Source organism: Lingula anatina, chromosome 7, assembly GCF_051362555.1.
Source record: "Lingula anatina isolate TDL-2025a chromosome 7, LinAna3.0, whole genome shotgun sequence".
NCBI classification, from domain to species: Eukaryota; Metazoa; Brachiopoda; class Lingulata; order Lingulida; family Lingulidae; genus Lingula; species Lingula anatina.
Window position 1 is genome coordinate 16,758,653 of NC_141773.1, and position 16,740 is coordinate 16,775,392.

Sequence of the window (16,740 nt, forward strand, 5' to 3'; positions counted from 1 at the left end):
AATCAAAACATTGTCCAAGTTTCCAAGCATTAGGAAAATAAGAAAGTATTTTAACATTAATTGAACATTAAAAAATGTAATCAAAACAAGAAGAGTCAAGTCTTTGACCTATTCTGAAAGTGAGTCTAACTAAGGAAAATGTTGGAAATAAAATTGATTTTATTGAAATTTTAAACAGCAAGTTTCAATATATGTAAGTCTGTCCTAGAAATTAAAGGCATAGAACAATGGCCAAACCATTTTCCGCATCTTTCCGCCGTTTATATCAGTCTTAATTTTCTTAAATATCTTTATATTACAGCCTTTTCTAAATTTATTTTTTAAAACTAGACAACAATGCTTGCACATATACAGACGGATTTATAAAATGTTTTTATCCTTATTCTTCTGTTTGCATCCTGGTGTAAAGGCAGCTGGAATGGTTCTCTGTAGGCCTATATCTGGTAGTGGTACAACTAGGTATACTTTACACTCTTGAACAAAGGGTGTCGGTCTTCGACCGCAAGTGGCAATGGACATTTGGAACCAGGTGTGACAGGAATGGTAGTCCGCTAGGAACCATAGCCCGTTCCCCATTATTGTACTTTGCACAAGTGACGTTCGTCCCATATACACTGTACTAACCCTAATGCTCCAACTAACCCTCACCTGACAGCTGTGCTTGTCACATGGGACCCAGGACTTCCATTCCTAGGACGTACCACCAATCCTGTCACAACTGGACAACATCTCTCAACGTTTTTCACGTGTGCTGTCAAGGTTTATTGCTCATGGATGACGGACAAACAATTCAGTCGTTCTCGTAGATTACTGACGATTAGAGTGACCATGTTGGTATTGAGTAGACCCTCTGCACGTGTCAAAGCGTGGTGCTGGTTGTTTTCAAGCATTTTTCAATGGCACCAACCTGCTGATTCAAATTTTAGATTTTTATGAAAGGTAGGGTTTATATATTTTTACATATTTCTTCATATTAGCTAGAGAGAATCAAAGTTGTACAGGAATATTGGTATCGTTCTATGACCTGATAGATGTCATCTGTAATCTGTCTGTATGTGTACTGTGCACTTGCTAGTGTTTTTATCTGGTATTATTACTATTACAAGCAGTAGTAGTAGCAGTAGTAGTAGAGGTAGTAGTGAACGAAATATTCGTACTCCTTCCAAATAAACATTGCAACGCGCAGCAAAATGGTTTGCTCCAAAGCGTTCCGGTAGTCGTTTTAAATACCTATCATTAACATATCTAGCCATACGTCTTTGCTTTCTTGATATTATGTAACTGACCAATCTATTTTTGATTAATTTCGAAGTGTACCATTTTTTCACAGTTTTTCATCATTAAATCTAAACGAACAAAAACATACCTGTATTACGCCTATTTCGCATTTCTATTCCAGATGGGTTTCCAAAAGCGACAACATGGCGTTACAAACTTCCCGGCGATCACACTAGTGTTACTGGCTGTAATAATGTATCGGTATGAATGCTCAGCCGGGCTAATTGACGGCCACTCCATGGGGCAAATATTGGATCACGTAGTGCACAACGCATTAGGGGTGTCGGAAATGCAAGTAAGAGTTTTTCCTTTAAAAATTCATTTTATTTGTTTATCTAAATATTAACCACTTTTTTCTTTCTTTTATTTTTATTTATTTATTTCATTTTTCTTTTTTTAGGGGGGGGGGGGCAGAAAAACGCGACTGGTTTAGGTTCAGATGACATAAAAAGAAAAAAAGAATAAAAACCCTAAAAGTGTGTTGAGATACCCACACCCCATGACACCCCAATTTTCAGATCTAGAGAGAGTAGAATCTCACTCCTGTTTGAATCGAAGGGTTGCCTCTCAGCTATATTCTGCTGGATTGAATTATTAATCAGTTTGATAAGCAAGGGTGGGGTTCACAGCAATTCAACAGATCTTCAAACTGTTTAAATGCAGGTTAATAGGACTACTCGGTTAGTGACACCAGCTAATTTTATACCCTTTGATGGCTTGATCGAAGTCTAATGAAGTGTCCCTTCATATATAAAAATGGAAAAGCATACATCAACTTACCAGAGATGAAAGTAAAAAGTTATCAAAATGGCATTAAAAAAGATGGACATAAAACGTGAAATAAAACCAAAAGATTAATCAGATACTAATTTTTTTCCGTTTTCATTTTTAAATCCCCGTTTATCATAATGGGCTATAAGGAAAGAAGAATTCGATAAATTGAAGATACCTTTTTCTTGACAGGCAGCATTTGACCAAGTGGGTTACAACGAACGGGTTATAGATGGCCCACGAACTATTCAGGAGGTAAGGCATAATAAGTGAGTCACTCACTCACTGTTTATTCATGTGACTTTGCATATTCGAATTAAAAAGTGGTTTAAAACATTAATGAAAGATTGATTGAGTACCGCATTTCATATTTATCATAATATATATCTGTAAACAGTTCATTTTGTTCCTTAGCATTCAAAGATGACAGTGCTAGAACTTATTCTTTCAGCTTGCTGCTGCTCTGCAGAAGAAGTTTGCCGAACCTGTGAACGCCCTATTGAGAGTGAAGAACGCCATTGAGAGAGAATACGTACATTTTACTGACACTAACACGATGGACAAATGTTGCAATGTTACTGGCAACTTAGTCTATGACTTTCGATTTCGGACTAAGGTGAACAACTTCTTTTAGAGAATCGTTCTCAAAATTTTGAAAAAAAATGCTTTGGCACAGTATTTTGAATGAGGGAATAAGACGAAAATGGCATGAGGCATTAAGAAAAAATTCTAAATGCAATCGAAATAAATCCGTTTACAAGGAGTTTTTTTAATTGATCCTTCTATCTTTTTAAAGAAGACTGACCTTTTTTTATTCCGAATTCTTCTTCACAAAACTAAAAATATATTTCAGATAAATACCGACGAAAGCTGCGTGTCTACAGCAGCCCTCTCGCCTCCAAATCTAAAGTTTCCAACGGCGCTGGTCCACCAGACAATGAAGGAGAACTTGGCGGCCGACCCGACGCTGAAGTGGCAGTACTTCGGCATGGAGACTGGAGTGTTTATGTCCTATCCCTCTCAGATGATGGACGACTGCGAGTCCTACGACCCAAGATACAGGTCAGTGATGTTTAAAAATGATTTGTTAAAAAACTTACTATTACCTCTAAGGTTTGGTTTGGCCTTGATTCGTTTAACCTTCTTTAGGATAGGTTTGCTGTGCACAGACTGGTACTTTATTTCAACTTTATGGAGAAATAACGAAAATCGTAGTAGTTCCACTCTGTGCGGCCACGGGTCCAGTCCCGATGTGGCGACCGAATTTCGCCTGTGTAGATATATTTCTAACCATAAAAAATGTAAATGCGCGCGACTTACTAAAATCCAAATTGCGTTGGACAAGACAACGAAGGGGTTGTTTTGGTTTAAAAACCATAACCACACTGTTGGCTGAGATACATGTGGTGTTTGCCAAGGTGAGCCGATGCAATTAGTTTGAAATGCGGCTGAAACGGAAGCCTGAATTTTTTTCAAGTTCTGTCTTACTTATATTGTTGAAATAGCTCAATAATTGTCATTGACTACTGTAATATACTTCATTGACCCCCAGACCCTGGTATGCGGAGGCAGCCACACAGAAGACCAAAGCCGTGGTCATTGTTATAGACACATCTCGCTCCATGGGGGATACTCACAACGGGAGGACGTTGTTAGAGATAGCTAAAGAAGCCGCCAAATCTGCAGTGGACACCATGAACCCAAATGACAGTGTGGGTAAAATATTCAGCGGCTGGTGTGTGCATGAGTGTGTGTTGGGGGGGGAGGGGGGTGGTCTCACCTTCGGAAGCCCCCCTACCCCGAAACAAATGAATGAAAGAATAAAATTTGATAAATTTTATACGAACATGTATTATAGTTTTTGTCTTGTACTTTTTCCATCTGCCCATTTCCATTAAAATGCCCAAATATTATATTTTATTCAAAAAATCCTTTTAAATGGCTTGTACAGTTACATAATGCTCAACCATTGTGTGCCACCTTACGTGAATAACCTTTTACAGTTTGCCATCGTTGCCTTCTCTGATTCTGCCACCACGCCACGTTTTACTGAGCACCAGATAGTGACAGAGAACGTGGACACGTGCTACGAAACCAAAATGTCAAGGGCCACGCCCATGAACGCGAAGAACCTGAAAAAGTTCATAGATGGCCTGAGTGCAGGAGGCGCTACCAACTACGCAGCTGCATTAACCAAAGCCTTCGAGTTCTTGAGACATTCCAATACCACAGCAGAGGGTTGGTGTGTCATTTGTCAATTTATGTTCTTTTTCAACAAAGTTTAAGTCATCTTTTTCGAATAACTGGGTCCAAATTAATACCGCCCTGCTTGCCTTTGATGCCTTATTTCGAAGATATGCAAAACGTCTGCATTATGAAAAATTATTTTAGTATACCAGGTCAGTATGAGACAGTGTATTCCAATATGAAGTATCATATGTGGAAAATTTCAAGTCGTACTCAAAGACTTAATGACTTGCATTGTACCACTCAGACAGTAACACTGTCATTGAGAAAATTAAGGGTTCGAAATTAATGTTTATTTTCACTCCAGAACCAAGCATATTGTTCTTAACGGACGGTATATTAACAGCCGGTGGAGACCCGTTGCAAACAATACGAGACCAGAACGCCTTACTGGGGAACAAAGTGGTCATTTTGACGTTTGGTATAGGACGCTGTAAGATCTTAACTAATTATTACCAAAACCAATAGTTTATAAATTAAAACTTATTAGTAGCAAATTATTCCCTTTAGGTTAATTTTTTTTCACATGAATATGATTATCACATGAATAAATAATGCCTGTATAATCCACACGAATGAACGTGATTTTACAAACCAAGAATATTCTGTAAATTACCATAGAACTACTTTTACATTTATTACTAGGAGTGATGTCAAATGGATTTATTTAGATGAGTGGGATGTAAATTTAATTCCAAACATCCAATTCCAGTCGTTTAATGCTGTTGACATAGTTTGTAGACCCTTCATTTTGAGATTCTTGACGGCTTAAGTTTTAATGCAAACGAGTAACAAAAATGTCATTTATTGAAATGAATAAAAAAAACAATGTATATTATTGATATTCATATTTTACAGCCCTTGGTTACGAGGGAAGAACCGTCCTATATAACATGGCTATTCAATCAGCAAGTAATCCAGCATATGGTCCAATAAAGGTAGGCCTCCTTTGTCGCGCGAGAGAGAAAGGCCGAGAGAAAGAAGAGAGTTTGTTAAAGTAACGAACCACAAGTTTCATACTATGTTAATTAAAAGACAGACCTCACTGGGTTTTGGTGCATTTTGGAGATAATTATAATTTTGTGGTAAAATGGGTGCCAGATATTTAGACAGGGGCAATATGCCATAGGCCTAACGTTTCAAAAGGATCTATTTTCACTAACTACGCCCCTAGTAATATATTGTAGAAACCTTGCAGTGTTAATCAGCTAGCCAACATCATACTTTAACATCCTTTACAGCGTGGGAGGTTTGCGTATGTCGCTGACCCTGATCACCTCCGGTCAGCCATGTCCTCTTATTACGATTACTTCTGCACAATACACCAAAACCCTCGGCCAATTTTCTCTGTGCCGTATCTGGACAGCATGGGCCTTGGTGAGTCGGTATTTTCTGAGTATATGAAAGACGTTTTTGTCTAAATGACAGACAATTTAACAATATGACAGACAATTTAACTTCCAATTTATACATAAAAGGTATATTTTTGTTTAAGGCTCAGTGTTACTCGCATATGCATTTGTGTACCTGAAAACCCCACGTTTTATCAGAAGCTTGTTGGAAAATTATTCGAAATTCAAATTTTGAATATTTTTAAAGAAGAAAAAGTCACAAAAAAGATAAAACAAGTCAATTAACTGTTTAGAGGTTCTGGATGCTACAACTTTCAGATTTTTATAATCAAATTTCAGGTTTGGTGACGTCACTTTGTTTACCGGTGTTCTATGCCGACACGCTGGTAGGTGTGACGTGCTCTGACGTCACACTCTCTGATCTTCTGACAGACATCAGCACTCTTCGTGAAGGGGAAGTCAGCTATGCCTTTGTAATAGACGGTGCTGAAAGAACTATCTTTCACCCTCTTCTTCCCAAACCCTATAATGTTGAATCCGACCAAATCTTCATCAACATCAACCAACTCGAAAAGTCAACAGAATTTAAGGAAGTCGTGCAATCTATGGCTAGGTTACTGTTCATGCATCTTGATTTTATATGAGATAAATGAAAATATATAAACCAAGCGTGGTTATTGTTTCTCGTCTGACAGGTAAAATATATCACTGTATGACGTAGGCCTACCCCTTGTATAGCATCACCGAAAGAAAATACGTGTTGGAACAATGCAAAATTGCGTTCACACTACTTAGACATTGGCCCACTGGACTTAGACCCATTTCCATAGATTTTTAGATCGATCTATCCCTGTGGGGAGTCTCACTAGATTACTGTCAGCTTGGGCGGCTTAAGCGTCTGTCCCGCCTACTAAAAGCTGTAAGGGGGTAATTAACTATGGTGCCCGCTCGGCTGACTGCAATTTAGCGTGAACCCCCAGGGAGTTAGGTCGATCTAAATCTTAATCTCTAGATCGATCTAAATCTCTGGGAAATCACCCTTAGTGGTACTTGAAAAAGAGTGCCGAATGAATTAATGTTATTGAGTAAGATTCTTAAGTCGACATGACCTAAAACTAATGAACTTTCCAGAGGTAACCATGGCAGCAAGTCATTTGTGTCGACAAGGGTCAATTCACGAGGGGACGACTTCCGCGAGGGTGTCCATGCAGTGCCCGTGTATTCCCATTACTTTTGGCATCCAGTGAGTAGGCTATTTTATATCATGACTCTCACCAATTATTTTTAATGCGACATGGAGAATATCATCGCTTTTAATCGTATGTAATGATGAAGGAGGGAGAAAATGACAATGGTACTTATTAAAATGCAGCAACCTGTCTTATTCCAATTTGCCAAAGCTCTTATGTGATTTCTGTAAAATTGGACTTGAGTGATATCTTGGATACAACATACGCGAGTAAGTAAAAGGGAAAAGAACCCCCTATGTAACACTATATTCTACTAGAACACCTGAACATTGGACATTTTTCAGATCATTGGTACTAACTTCTCGGTGTGCCTAGTTCTTGGAGACGGTGACAGAGTGGTGACCCTGAAAATGCCGGACACTATTACACCTGAAATGTTTAAGTACCACAGACTTGACCTCAAGCCAGGAGAGAGCCAGTGCAGGCACTTTGCGAGAGTGGCAACCACGAGTAAATAATAGACCTCATTACACTACTCCGATAACAAAATAATCGAACATTTAAGAACGCTCATGAGCATGTAAATATAAAATGAGCATATAAAATAAATTTTATTATGTACAATGTAATTTGAAGTTTTGGCTTTGGAAGTTTGCGTTATGTTTGGAATAATGGACATATTTATCGATAAAATATAGCATAAGTTCTAATTTGAAGTTCTGACATTGGAAATTGATATTAAGTATAGTATAACAAAGTAAAAAGTTCTTCAAAGGGAATGGTAGAAAAATATTATTTGTAGATATATATGTCATAAACTTTAAAGAAAACCTAATGTAATAAGAATTAAAATGGCAAGCTATGTCCCCTGGTATCTTGTCATTGTAGCCTCCAGTACTGTGATGTTTGGTCCCAGTGCTTTCAAGAAGTTGTATCTCTACCTGGATACCAATGAAACCCTAGAGTCCGTGCACGGATATGAAAGTTATCTAATGGGAAATACTACTGATAATCTCGGCCTAAAGGTAGGCTAACTACTCCTCGACAAGAGAACGTAGATAGAAAGTTCGCCTTGAATTCACTGTTAATGCCTTCACTGTCGGTTTTTCTTTTGAATTATGTGCGATTATAATGTTCTGTTTTTAGGATTCGGTGAAATCCTCAGTAGCCATCACATACCAGGCGGAACAGATCTGGAAGAACAAGCAGCTACTGTCACATTACGTGGTGTGGAGATACATAGGAACTGTAGATGGCGTTGTGCGCGTGTTTCCAGGAGTGCAACTGTCTAAGAATTTTGATGTTACACAAAGACAATGGTTTGTGTCGTATTCGTTGATCTTTACAGCTGTTTCAACATATCTCAAAATACAGTGCTGCAGATAGATAATCCGACTGTCGGAGAACAAATACTAAAACTTGTCAGTTGAAACAAATCCTCAATTCATCTTACATTTCTTTTTTTATCTTGTAATACGAGTCTTGGCAATTCCATGCATTTTAGCATCGCGGATATTGCGTTCGGTGTTATTTTGTTGCCACGATTGTCTTTTGAATAATGTTATGTAGGAACTCTGACTGTATAATTATTACAGCAGAATTTCATTTCCATCATTTGCCAGTCAAATACTGGATCTTGCATGGGACAAAATAAGTTGTACTATTACTACTACTAGGTTCAAGAGAACGGCGACGTATAATAACAAGAACGTGTTGACAGCGCCATATCTAGACGCTTGGGGAGCAGGTTTCGTGGTTACGCTTAGTCACGCTATTTATGATAGCAGGTAGGTCACTTTCAATTTGCTCTGCTCAATTTGGTCTGCATTTAGTTGTAAAAAAAAAAAAAAAAAAAAAATGATCGTCTTTCATTTTAATACATAATAACCTAAGCTTGGGCGTATCTAGATTTGAAATGTCGAGTAACATGAAAGGCGTTTTCGTTTCAAAGTTATCAAAGAACCTCCTAAAATGAAGACGTTCCTTTTACAGGAATATCAGGAATATTCTAGACTATTCATATTATATGAAGAAGTACCAGTATTCCTTCATGCACAGGCATTTCGTTGTTGTGGTGGAATATGTTCAAACTGACGAGGCCTCTTCGATCCCTAGATAATTTATCTTTTTCAGATATGCCGGAAAGAACTCTTCCAGTGGAGAGATTGTTGCTGTCATGGCAACCGATATGACGGTGAACTATCTAGACCAGATCGTGCAGCTGTACGGGCCCTGCAAAAGCGCCACCTACAGGTGGGAGAGCTCCTCTTCATTTTGAATAATGTTGTAATAGCAATATTTTTAAACCCACCCTGTATAATCTCTGTAGACAGTGCACGTGCGGCAGCGACGGATTCAAAGTAAAACACTTAATTTTAATGTTCATACTTTTCTCGGCCTGTCTTCTGGAAAAATTGAATTAAACTGAAATTAATATAACTAATTGTTATATAAGCCTATTAGGATATTTTCTATGCATTGGTGTTATTATTCTTCAACCTTCATTTAATAGCATAAGTCCAATTTTGTCGAATAATTTTACATTTTGTTGATATTTGCCGCATTACTTATTAGTTTTGTACCTCGCAAAATATCATTCTTCTTATTCAATCGCTTTCTTTTTTTAAAGATGTTTCATAATCGACAGCGCAGGTTACCTGGTATTCCACCCCTACTTCGTCACCGTGTCTGATAAGCCGCAAATCGACACCATGCATATGTTATTCCAGGTGCGATCAGTCTGGTATTAACTGACGGTGGTGAAATTAGATGCTACTGCTTTTGTAATACTCATTTTTAAAGATATTCTTTGAAATATGTGCGCTGGTATCTTGAAATGGCTTCAGAAATTGGTATCAACCAAAGTTGGCGAAATGATGGTCGTTTTTGGAACCAATGTGTAACAAGTCCGAATACTTAGTCGTTTCCTGCCTGCCTTTCTGCATAGTTTTAATACTATTCATTACAATATATTTACGGATTTATCACAGTTCATTCTATGTAAACTAAACATAAAACCTTTTTCCCATCTAAAAGGAGCCAGCGGTGGGATATGACCTCGTACAAAAAGGAATTCTACGCAGAGAATCGTGCGTAGATCTCGAGGCCATTAAAGAACGCCATTACTGGTGGGTAAGTATGGTACTTTTAAGGCGCGTTTACATTGAGCAGCAGGCGTTTTCCCTTTTAATCTTCAAAGTAAGACCGTGTTGCGGCTTACGGTGGAGGGGAGGGGCGAGGTAGTGGGATGGAGGACACTGGGATTGCTGCCTATAACGTGCCTTGCTTAACCACACGCTTCAGAAAGAACTGTCGCACCAAGAAGAGTCAACCCAACTTGTATGTCACCGCATGTTTAAATACTTAAAAAGTGATCGTGGCAGGAGCGGTTGTCTCTAAATGAGTGAAAAATGTTGTCCAGGCTAAAAAGGCAGTCGAATGGGCAGTCCTCTTCATAGTTTTGGTCTTTAGCGCAAATGTATAACGGACAACTTGGAGAGAAAGCTTTGTTAGAGTTCAAATGACGAATTAAAAGCCGTTCTTTAAAAAACCCAACTACAGTAAGTTGTGACGAAATCCTTTGTTGCAGGTACATTTACAAGACTCGGACTACCCTGAGGGAGTGGATAACCTGGGCAGGCGCCCATCTTATGAACTAAGGCCCATCACCAATAGTAACGTGTTTTTCGTCATCCGGGGACATCCCATACCAGACACCCAGGACTGTGTTTGTGATGTAAGTTCAGGGCAAGAATGGTAGAATGCTTAAACATTATAATGTTCGACAAGATTAGGACATCGTTGTCTTTTAAATTTGTTTTTAATTGTGTTGTATGATGTATTGAAACGTAACGGAATACGTCAAAAGTTATTGATATGGGGGGGGGGGGGGGGGGGAGAGTCTTATACAGAAAAATAGCACTTCAAATTATTCAAATGATTTTTCGTAGCAGCACAGCAGTACATTTCTACCAATAATTTCAAAGAGTTACGCGAGCGATTTCCTCGGATTGGCTCAGATGCTACGATATAGTTATGCCTAATGTAAAATTGTTGCTACAGATTGAAGCAAAAATAATTCACGGCTACATTTATCATATATGTATTTATATATCATTATATGCTTATTATTTGTCATTATAAGAATTACATAGGTCACCCTGGAAACCGTTCCTGTCTCCGAGGTGATGAACACCCGGATGACGTGTGCGAATGTCCATGTTATCGGAACGCTCTCTTCAATTACTGTGACCACGTGTACAACATCAGCCAGTGAGTTCAGTATTTTGAACACGTTCAGGGTGTGTAAGCCTACGTGTACCTTAATTCAACGCACCACTGATAATTTTTTGTTAGTCTTAATCTGTGAACAACATCAAGACTTTTTAAAAGAGATCAAAATGCCTTCGCTGTCAAATGTTACTATTGAAAGTAGCTTAATATTACACTGCGACTTTCTTTCTAAAATATCAAAAGCGTAAGATAAAAATTCGCTTCCCTTTTTGAGAGATTAGTCGCTGAAAGCGCTAAGAACTTCGGTGGAGAAGGGGGAAAAGTTAACGGTGGGAAATGTTTTGCTTAAACATTTTGCGTTACAGATTTGACGTAAATGATCCGTTTAATTTCAGCTCTGCTTCCTCTCACGCGTGCACCCCACAAACCCCCGATCTCACCGATATGTCCTCAGGAGAGTTCGGCCGGGTCCAGCAGCTCAAGCCGTGCTACGATATACAGTGCGCTAACATGACCACGCAAGAGTAAGTCAAAAAGTTTCCTCTACTACCAGGGGCGTAGCTAGATAATTTATTCCAACGCGAGCAGATCTCACCGATCTACCTGTGCGTTCGAACGCAGTTACCGAACACATACTTGCAAATTAAAAAATTCTTTTGATAGAAATAAAAATACCGGTAAATGTAAATAATAAAGTCGCGGGGCCCATTTTGATCAAGAAATTAAGACTTTTTCTAGTCCTGCTCAGGCGGTGTAAAAATGAGAAATTTGGCAAACGTGAAGAAGGCAAATTACCGTGTTTGATCGCACATACCATTTGTTGATTTGAAAACAGTGTGCTTGTAACATAAGCGGAAATACACGCGAACACATACACAGATAGCTGTACAGTATCATCATTATTTATGATCAATGAAAGTGAAGCGCTCGTCATCATGCTTCTATTTGCGTGATCTTGAATTACCACTTGTATGTCACAAAAAATTACAAAAATCCGCGGAAATTCGTCTCTGCTTTTGGCCCCGTGACCTTTTTATTAACTGTTGCTATTTGCTTCCAGTATGTGTTACTCCATGGCTGGCTGTAGCTGGTGTCAGGAGGCCAGTGACGGCTCACAGTTGACCACGCCCTTTTGTGCCACACAGTTTGTGTGCTACTTCGGGCGTATAGGACAAACGTGTCCGTACGGTAGGTGCCTGGTAGTTTTACGTTACTTTGGGCGTATTTCAAGCGCGTTTTACGGTATGTACTAGATACTGCGGGCGTATTGGCTAAACGCGTGTATGAAAAGCATTGTACAATTTCTGGGCATAAGTATATTGGGAAATTTACAGTCTCGGGAGTCAAGGTGTCATACGTACATGCGTGCTCCTCAAGTATGGTTTCAAAATGCTATATTCAGAAAGGCATTTTCCCAGTTACATTAGTTGCCGTTACGATTTTACTTTGACAAACTGGTCAATTTTAATATTTCAAAGGTGATAAATTCGCGTCATATGTTTGGCATAATCGCTTTTGACATGTAGGCCCACATACATTTAACTAAACCCCATCCTGCGTGTCTACAACTCGAGACCATGTTCATGCCGTTCTTGGTTTGTTCCAGACAACTGTCCAGGAGACACTATCAGCACGGGGCGCAAGGACCAAGAGGCAAACCAGGAGGGAGTAAACGGGGACAATATAGGCATCATACTAGGTGGTCTCTTCGGCAGTATGGCCACCGTGGGGATATTCGCAGCAGCCTGCAACATTATCTTTCAAAGAATGAAATCCAGGCGACGGCGGCGGTACGCATGGACCAGAAGTGGGTCACCAACATCTCCGGGGGTGACATCCCCGTCGACAAGCGACCAGTCCCAGTCGTTACCTGCCGTGGACGAGATCAGGTCGCCATAGAGGTCACGCGCTACAAAGGCCGCTAGTTGTAAGACCACCGCTTATTGGAAGACAGGGAGGCTAACTAAACATTTCCTGCTCCTCAAGTTTTGAAACGGGAAAGACATTTGGAAAAGAAGGGAGTCTGATATGGGCTATTTTGAAACAAATATGAATATCATCTCAAAGTAAAATAATGCTTTCTAGAAAATAATTAGCTATTTGTTAAGACACATCTGTTGTTATGGATGGTTTGTAATTCTACCAGTGGTGTGATATAGGAAGGAATACAAGCAGTTCCAAACTAGTGCATTTTGGACCTGTCAGTAAGCCAAATATGAACATTGGGGAAATGAAACTTAAAAGTAACATTAAATTATGTTGATTTTTATTTATTCTTGTGAGAAAACTAAACATTTACAATTGTTTGAATAAACTGATCGTTGAAACACATCTTAAACATTACAAAACTACAATTACACCCAGAGAACACAGACCTCCAACAGGGGCTGTACACTAAATATTGTGGTAGTTGAGAGCACATTCACTACACAACAGGTCAAAGCCACTGGCCCAATCTCACAGTGGTGGAGAAAAATGGATCACCACCAAATTAAATTAAAATCCATCCATACATTTTTGAGTGAGGTTGGTGTAAAACAAACAGACAAAGTGTCTCTACAACCTTTTCATATCTTCTCTGAACTGTGCTGTGCAAAATTTTCCTGTTCTAGAAGTTTTTCATATAGTATCAAGCTTGCCTGAAAATAAAGGGAAAATTACAAATGAAAAAACGAAATTAAAATCATAGAGCTTTTATCAATTGGCAATAAATTTAAACATTTAAACTTAAAAATACTAACTTCCAAGTAATATATTGTCTCTTCTCATAAAGATCTTCTACTAAAATCATTATGGATGGAGAAAATGAAGGCATCTTTTCTATGTCTATTTTCTAGGGCAGAATGTCCATTTGTACTCACATAAGCATCAGTAGCTGCATACATCTGCTGTCTTGATGACAGTGGAAACTTTCTCCAGTCGCTCTTCCTCACTGAGGGGTCCTTGCACAGCTTCTGTCTTAACTTAATAATAATAATAATTCTAAAATTGTGGTTGAAGTTTTACATTAATAGTAAATATAGTAGAACAACAATTAAATTATTTTAAAATAGGCATGGGAAGTAATTCGTTATGTAGTGAAAATGCACACATATGAAATACTATAAAGCATAAGTATAAAATTCAATGCAATTTGTTTTTTTGATGTATAATTATATTAATTGTTATTTATTTTAATTAACGAATATTCTAGGGCATTATTCTCTAAAAACGGCAGGTATTACTAAATTATAACCACTTCTGGCATTTTAAAAATATAAAGTGGCTTAAAGGTTTTGTGTCTGAGCTAGGTATACATTTACAAACCAGATATCTAGTAAGACCATCCAAGCTCCAAGTTTGGCTGCTGTTTACAACACGATTAGCCAACACACTCAGATCTATAGTGCTGCCATCTATGATTTCTTTCACTTTAAAATCAAAGTCGCGCTCCAACTTCCACAGGTCACTGACGTGAAAGATAGAATTTTTTTCAATCAGTGCAGTGTGGTAAATATTACTGGTTTTGGTTTTGATGAAATAATATCCAAATATTTGACAACATCAAATGCATGCACCAGATTGCAGCTGTAGTGTGTGTATACAAGTAAAGGGTGCCTGCCTGTTGCCATTAAATAGACATGCATCATCTATAAATAAAGTACACTTATCAGGTCCGTAGCCAGCAATTTTAAAGGCTGTGGGGTGGGGTGGGGTGGGTGGGGGTGGGGTGCTTTTTCTGGAAAAAAAATTGGCCTTTTATCATGAAATCTTTCTGTACCAATATAGAATTTTACTCAGAGCAGACCTTTTCTTGAAAAAAGGGCAGTTCGTTCGACCCCCCCCCCACACACACACACACCAACCCCCCTGGCTATGGGCCTGCCTATAAACCAGTCAGATTGAACTGCCCTGCTCCTCTTACCTGTCAATCCCAACACCAACCTTCTTTATTTTGGAATGAGACAACAGCTCTTTCAAACCTTTAGGTAACTCTGAAATTAAGGAGAACAGTGTCATAACAGAACTCATAACTTACTAAAGTTAAGTCTCCTATTTAATTCTAAATAACTGATTAACAACTTGTGTGTGTGTCTGCACAAGTGGATTCACGGGTGTGCATGTGTGCTGTGGCAGTTCAAGGTTTGGAAAAAGGGTGGGGGGGGGGGAGTCAAAGGCCTGTTTTGTATATAAAATTTTACAAACAGTATACATGTAGCACGTAAAAGTTCACATTTCAATAAAACAAAGCATCTCTTACTTGACTGACTCCCCTTCATTTGTGGTATTATGTTCAACAATGTTGAGTAAAACAACCCCAAATAAAGTCCTAGATCTGCCAGTGTTCACCCCATCTGCCCTCCCCCTCCACTCCCCCTGCATTCACCAATATGAAGAGTGTGTCACCTGCCTCCCATACAGGACACATGGAACAAGTAGCAGCGTTTCTCTGGAGTACATATCTGGACCAGGGCAGTCCTGTCCTCTCTACCTCTCTGGTATGTCACTGGCCACTCAATGTCAAACCCCACTGCAGCATTGTGCTGTTGCGTTTCCAGGCTACAGCTATGAAAACATACAGAGATATCAAACTTGAAATCTGTCATTAAATACAGGTTAAGAACTCTTCTGCTACTACTTTATAGCATTGGCACTGTGTACAATTAGAAAACAAAGCTAAAAGTCCTAATATGTTAAAATAAACTCACATTATATCCTGGCAGAGCAAAGAGCAGTCGTCTTTCCTGTGTGAGTAAATTATTCCTCCTGTAAACCTCAGCTCTGGCAAAGAGTCCTCAAGAACGGAGCTCTTGGTGACTGCATTTGACAATCCTGTCTGGTAAAAAAGCCTGTGGTTAAACTTATTTTATGTGTCAAACAAAAATCCGGTAATAAATATGCATACTAGTATGTGCAGCAGGGGTAGATGGAAGCCATCTTCTGGAAGACAGTCAGAAATTTTAAAGTTAACTTTGATGGGCATCTAATTTTTTCTGTCAGAAGACAGTCAAAAATGGAGGAAGGGTCAACAAAGATTATTTTGAAGACTGCCAGAAAATATCTCTGGATAGTACAGATTCTACAGAGGTGACTGCCAAGCATGCTTGTGAATAGGCCATATCAAACAAAAATGAGGTAATACATAAGCATACTTGTATGTACATATACTACAAAAGTGACTGACGGTCCTGGGGGTAGAGCTTGATATGTTATTAAACTATAAAAGTACTAGTAGTGGAAAGATAGATAGAACAATCTGTTAAGTAGCGTGGATTTTCATGCACATGCATTGCTTAGCATTTCTATTTACACTGTTACAGTCTCATCTAGCTGCATGTCATTTTAGATGTATATTACAGAAAGGAATTCTATCAAAAACCCCTGCTACCTGTGCAGATTTAGTTTCAGTTTTGAGTTTCATCCAAGCTGGGAGTTTTCTTTTCCGCGGTACGCTTTGGCTGGAGGCCATAGGGGCCTATACTTTCTGCTTTCGTCACCTTGATCCTTGCAGAAAGCCCTGATATCACCCTTAAGGTGTTCCCGCAGCAACAGTCGCGTCACCCGACCGCAAAACAAAATCCATTTAACTGCGACTCAGTGGACTTTCCCCTTTTAAACTTCGCGCAAGATTTTCTGCGGGATTGTACTATTTTGAAAACAATACCACAAAAACACACCCCATCTTATGA

General features: G+C 38.9%; 2 protein-coding genes and 1 long non-coding RNA gene across 3 annotated transcripts; 1 reads left to right on the forward strand and 2 right to left on the reverse strand.

The window, feature by feature from the left end:
- Positions 1 to 139: 139 nt before the first annotated feature.
- On the reverse strand, positions 140 to 1,488 carry LOC147760818 (uncharacterized). The gene is made up of 2 exons (XR_015335411.1): positions 1,367 to 1,488; positions 140 to 907 (listed from the first exon to the last, which is right to left on the reverse strand). It is a non-coding gene; the product is annotated as an uncharacterized LOC147760818 (long non-coding RNA).
- LOC106179725 (VWFA and cache domain-containing protein 1) lies at positions 809 to 13,521 on the forward strand. The gene is made up of 24 exons (XM_013563451.2): positions 809 to 939; positions 1,400 to 1,573; positions 2,242 to 2,304; positions 2,501 to 2,665; positions 2,903 to 3,111; positions 3,602 to 3,761; positions 4,053 to 4,287; positions 4,604 to 4,729; positions 5,155 to 5,234; positions 5,538 to 5,673; positions 5,988 to 6,261; positions 6,780 to 6,891; positions 7,183 to 7,348; positions 7,727 to 7,863; positions 7,985 to 8,157; positions 8,515 to 8,625; positions 8,972 to 9,091; positions 9,468 to 9,567; positions 9,875 to 9,970; positions 10,428 to 10,574; positions 10,983 to 11,110; positions 11,467 to 11,595; positions 12,132 to 12,259; positions 12,678 to 13,521. Exons 2-24 carry the CDS (start codon positions 1,400 to 1,402, stop codon positions 12,968 to 12,970), a joined length of 3,462 nt encoding a protein of 1,153 aa, XP_013418905.2. The 5' UTR covers positions 809 to 939; the 3' UTR covers positions 12,971 to 13,521.
- LOC106179740 (bifunctional 3'-5' exonuclease/ATP-dependent helicase WRN) lies at positions 13,321 to 16,697 on the reverse strand. Its single transcript, XM_013563466.3, has 7 exons — positions 16,440 to 16,697; positions 15,760 to 15,887; positions 15,462 to 15,616; positions 14,976 to 15,045; positions 14,378 to 14,519; positions 13,933 to 14,034; positions 13,321 to 13,710 (listed from the first exon to the last, which is right to left on the reverse strand). Exons 1-7 carry the CDS (start codon positions 16,518 to 16,520, stop codon positions 13,639 to 13,641), a joined length of 750 nt encoding a protein of 249 aa, XP_013418920.2. The 5' UTR covers positions 16,521 to 16,697; the 3' UTR covers positions 13,321 to 13,638.
- Positions 16,698 to 16,740: the final 43 nt, after the last annotated feature.

Coding starts and splice junctions, on each gene's coding strand:
- LOC106179725 (XM_013563451.2), top strand. CDS start 1,400: ATGGGTTTCCAAAAGCGACAACATGGCGTTACAAACTTCCCGGCGATC. Junction 3,762..4,052: donor CCATGAACCCAAATGACAGT/GTGGGTAAAATA, acceptor AACCTTTTACAG/TTTGCCATCGTTGCCTTCTC. Junction 7,349..7,726: donor TGCGAGAGTGGCAACCACGA/GTAAATAATAGA, acceptor TTGTCATTGTAG/CCTCCAGTACTGTGATGTTT.
- LOC106179740 (XM_013563466.3), bottom strand. CDS start 16,520: ATGGCCTCCAGCCAAAGCGTACCGCGGAAAAGAAAACTCCCAGCTTGG. Junction 14,520..14,975: donor GTTGGTGTTGGGATTGACAG/GTAAGAGGAGCA, acceptor CTTTCACGTCAG/TGACCTGTGGAAGTTGGAGC. Junction 14,035..14,377: donor ATGGTCTTACTAGATATCTG/GTTTGTAAATGT, acceptor ATTATTATTAAG/TTAAGACAGAAGCTGTGCAA.